At 37.8% G+C, this 4,832-nt stretch overlaps 1 protein-coding gene across 1 annotated transcript; it reads left to right on the top strand.

The window, feature by feature from the left end:
• The first annotated feature begins 326 nt into the window (after positions 1-326).
• On the top strand, positions 327-4,223 carry LOC123509303 (cytochrome b-c1 complex subunit 7-like). Its single transcript, XM_045263527.1, has 4 exons — positions 327-478; positions 1,516-1,575; positions 2,526-2,692; positions 3,682-4,223. The coding sequence occupies exons 1-4, from the start codon at positions 448-450 to the stop codon at positions 3,766-3,768; spliced, it is 345 nt and encodes a 114-aa protein (XP_045119462.1). The 5' UTR covers positions 327-447; the 3' UTR covers positions 3,769-4,223.
• The last annotated feature ends 609 nt before the right edge of the window (positions 4,224-4,832 follow it).

Here is a 4,832-nt window from a genome sequence, read left to right on the forward strand (position 1 = left end):
TAAATTCTTGCATTGGTTCAGTGCATAATGTAAAACTCCATTAGATACCTGCGTCACTATTACCCAACAATGCTCAGGGATAGTCTTGATTATGTGACCGCACTTTGTTCCGAGGAAGCCAACAGCGAGGTTTCCATTGTATGCATATGTGATAACACACACACAAACACGAGAGAGAGAGAGAGAGAGAGAGAGAGAGAGAGAGAGAGAGAGAGAGAGATATCAATATATTTCATAACATTTTATCCTTATCATTTGTTCTAGCAATTCCTGACATCTGTACATAACAAAAGTAACACATTTATTTTTCCCTTTTCAAAGAAAATATAAAGTAAAAAGAAAAGATAAAAGATTAGAAAGGGAGAAAAATAACAAAAAGGTCCCTGGAGTAAGAATGACCATCACTTCTAGAATCCTCTGTTGACCTAATCAGCTGAGAGAGGCAAGATGGCGTCTGTGGCGAGACCCGGCTTTATGGGTAAATATGACCACTTCAGGCCCTCCACAGCCTCCCAAACTGGCTAGATACCCCTTGAACTACCCCTGATACTGGTGGTGTGCGGCAGAAGGGGTTAATTCAAGGGGTAAGGGCGAAATGAGGGAGGGAATGTGGTGGCCGGTTCTCCTGTTATTATTTTTCTATTTTCTTTTCCCAAGGTCATATTTCAAAGTCGCCAAGCTTCATAGATTCATTAGTGGAGTAATTGTTGGTTGTATTTGTGGGTAGTTCATTGTTTTTTTGTCCCGTATAGGCGAGAGGTAACTATTTTATCTTTAATTGTGATGTCAAAACCTTAACGAGTCAATTTTCTTTATTTCCAGCCCAACTAACGGGAAAAAATATTGTTTGTATTTGTGGATAGTTCGTTTTTTTTTTAAATATAGGCGAGGTAACTTTTTTTTATCTAATTGTGATGTCAAAACCTTAACGAGTCAATTTTCTTTATTTCCAGCCCAACTAATGGAAAAAAAAAACTATTGATTGTATTTATGGATAGTTCATTGTTTTTGTTCAATATAGCGAGCAAGAGAACGTTTTCTTATTTTTAAATGTGACAGCAGAACGTTAAGGACTCAATTTTCTTAATTTCCAGCCCAACTAACGGGAATAATTATTGATTGTATTTCTTGATAGTTCTTTGTTTTTTGTCCAATATAGCAAAAGATAAAATTTTTAACCCTTTTTATCTTCAACTGTGATATCAAAACTTTAACGAGTCAATTTTCGTCAATGCAGCTCAATTATTGTTTGTATTTGTAGATATTTCATTTTGTCCCATACAGTCAGCAAGAGGTAACTTTTTAACCCTTATTTTTATCTTTAGCTAATATCAAAACCTTAACGAGTCAATTTTCTTTATTTCCAGCCCAACAAACGGGAATCATTATTGTTTGCATTTGTGGTTATTTCTTAGGTATTTCTTCCATATAATTATCTAGAGGTAACTTTTTTAACCCTTTTTTTTATCTGTAACTGTGATAAAAGCTTAACGCGTCAATTTTCTTCACTTGCAGCCCAACTGACCAATGCTGCCAAGCGCTTTGTGTTCCGCGCCTCGGCCTTCAACCAGATGGGTGAGTGTGGCAGTGAGGGTGGTGGGGTGACTCTTCTGGATGGCTACTTTCTTAACCCCTTCAGCACTAAGACCCACTGACCTCTCCTGGGGTGCACCTCTGCTCCCTGGCCTCTCCTGGGATGCGCCTCTGCTCCCTGGTCTCTCCTAAAGGGCTGCACGCTGAACCACTCCTGCGCTGCCCTAACCTATGTTCAAAAGCCTCTTGCTGAAGTTACACAGGGTTCTTAAGGGTGGTTTTGAAGTTAACACATTTTATTTTACCTTGATGTTTGGGTGTGAATAGGACAAGTCACTCACAGCCTTGCCTTTCCCCGTGAGTGTGTTCTAGGAAGGTTTCAAGATATCTATCCCTTTCTTCTGGCAAGCTTTCAGACCTTCACAGGGGCTAGCAACTAAGTGGGTCTTTTTATTTTTACTTTTTAATGCTCTTGGACAGTTATCCCCTCTTACACACAAAAATAAAATAAAATAAAAATAAATTAGTAAAAAAAAATGTTGTACTTGACGTTTTAAAGTGACTAACAAACTGATCTGCTTAGGATACACAACCCAGTCTTTTTGTTTTCGAATTCACCTCCTCCAGTAATTTCTTCCCTTATAAACTCGGGAACTCCCTGCCTGCTTCTGTATTTCTAACTTCCTGTGACTTGACTTCATTTAAGAGGGAGGTTTCAAGACGTTTATCTCTTTTGGCTAACTCTCTTGGACTTGCATGGGGACTGGCATGTAAGTGGGCCTTTTTCTTTTTCTTTTCTTTTTTATAGTTTTGTTGCCCTTGGCCAGCTTTCTCCATCTTACATAAAAAAAAAGACTAGCATACCCACAAAATTAGGCAATCCCCTTTATTTTTCTTTTTTATTTTTTATTTGTTATTTGTTACTTTCATATCTATCTAATCGTAGCAATAAGAGAGAGTTAACCAGGTGAAGCTAACAAGTGCATCCACAGGTCTGTACCACGATGACTGTCTGTATGAGAACAGTGACGTGCAGGAGGCGCTGAGGAGGTTACCACAGTCTATCACCGACGACCGCAACTTCAGAATGCAGCGTGCACTCCACCTCTCCCTCACCAAGAAGATTCTGCCCAAGGAGGAGTGGATTTCATACGAAGAGGTGTGTCGTTGAGTCTTGTTAGAAAATATATGAACACAGTCACATCAATTTTCAACTCACACCATGTATCATTGCCAGAAAATTGAAAAAAAAAAGTTACTGGAATGAACTATATAACTGAAAAATACAAGGAGGTGCATCATAGAGTCTTGGTAAAAAATATATGAACAGTCACATCAATTTTCAACTCACACCATGCATTGTTGGCCAGAAAATTGAAAGAAAAAGTTATCAGAATTAACAATATAACTGAAAATGTGAGGAGGTGCTTCATAGAGTCTTGATAAAAAATGTATAATGTTCTGTGTTTGTTTAATATTTGATTGAAGTTATTTATCCCTGCACAAGGATTTTAAAGTATTCATAGGTGTTACTCTTCACTTCTGCCTGGTTCTGGTTCTGTTGGTTGTCAGGAAGAATTGGTTTTTCAACTACTCTTCCATTTTCCTCTTATTTGTCCTCTTTTCTTCTTAATTCTTGAGTTCTTTTTCTTCTTTGGCTTAAAAATTCCTCTTCATCTTCCGTTTCTTTTCCTTTCCTTCCCTTTATCACCAAACCCAGCAGAAATGTAAGACCATTAACAATCTCTTCTTTATTCATCATTACCTTACCAGTACATTTTCTTTCTTCACTTCTGTGTCTTTGATTGTTAAAAGCCCTATTCACCTTCTACCCTTTCCTTTCTTTCCTTCATTGCCAAACCCAGTAACAAGATAAAACAATTCAACAAATATTTTTTTCATCATTACTTTATAAATTAGTCCTTTCCCTCTTTGTTTCCTCTTCACTTCTGCCTTTGACTGTTTAAAACCCTCTTCACCTTCTTCCCTTTCTTTCCTTCATCACCAAACTCAATATTAACAAAGAACAATTCAACAATCTCACCTTTTCATCATTACCTTATAGATTACAGTCCTTTCCTGCTTCTTTCCCTCACCACTCAACCAACAGGCATTATTCACCACTTGTCTCTGTTCTCTCCTCCACAGGACAGAGCGAAGGGCCGTTACCTGCAGCCTTACCTGGAGGAAGTGATCAGAGAGAGGAAGGAACGAGAGGAATGGAACAAGAAGTGAAATGCTCTCCATCATTTAGGTTATTCTTCCACTAAACTGCCCTCCTCCATATCTTTGTGATTCTCCACTTCTCCCTAGCCTTCACTCTCCTCCTTCCCCATAACTCAATTATTTAACTATTTCTTATCGTTTTTCTTATTTATTTTCTATTATATCTTTATCCTCCATCTTTATCCCTTCTCTTTCTGCCTCCTTACTCGTCAATCTATATTATTCTCTCCCTTTTTTTATTCTAGCTTTCTTTCCAGCTCCTATAGATTTGTTCCTTACACTCTACATTCTCCTTCTCTTCCCAGTATCCCTTATATTCTCACTTCGAGGCGCTGTACAGTTTGGTGTTAGTGAGGGGAGGGCAGAGTGAGGCTCCTCCAGGCCTTGCTATAGTCTATCCTGTGTATATTGACCCCCAAGTGAGCCTGTTGCTGTAACAATACAAATACATTATGGTAAAGTTATGTACTGGTGTTTCTCTTGAGCTAACCTAATGTGACTTGGTTGGACCTAAAGTAAGCTTAATGATTATGTTATTACTAGCATTTTAGCTATATATATTACAGTAGTAGTAGTAGTAGTAGTAGTAACTTGTCAGTGCAAACCAATTCAGAAATACAGCACGTTTGTGTCAAAATTAAGTTCGTTCAGAAAGAAATCCCGTCATTAGAAGGGAACAGTGTAACTACCGCAAGTGTGAATCTTGAGGCATGTCATCACGTCATTGCGTCATATTCAGAAATGCTTCCCTCTCTGCGATAAAAAAAATAAATAAACAAAAATAAAAAAAAAGGTCTTAATGAGTATTTTTCTTGTTGATAATGCAGAAAAGTTGTTAACATGTCATTACTATTACGGACACATCCTTAAAAAAAACCCGCGTTACTTCAACAAGAGCTCTTTGAAAATAATGAAGGTGCAGTGCGCGAAATGTTTCAGAATATGGGCCTTTTGGAGCCACGCACTTGGAACATGTTGCAATTCATGAGTAAATCTAGTGTGTTAGCTTGCATTTTCCAAAGAAGAAAGCAAAAAATATAAGAGGCTTTAATCATAAGGCCAGATGTTTTCAA

This window comes from Portunus trituberculatus, chromosome 3 (genome assembly GCF_017591435.1).
Source record: "Portunus trituberculatus isolate SZX2019 chromosome 3, ASM1759143v1, whole genome shotgun sequence".
Lineage (NCBI taxonomy): Eukaryota > Metazoa > Arthropoda > Malacostraca > Decapoda > Portunidae > Portunus > Portunus trituberculatus.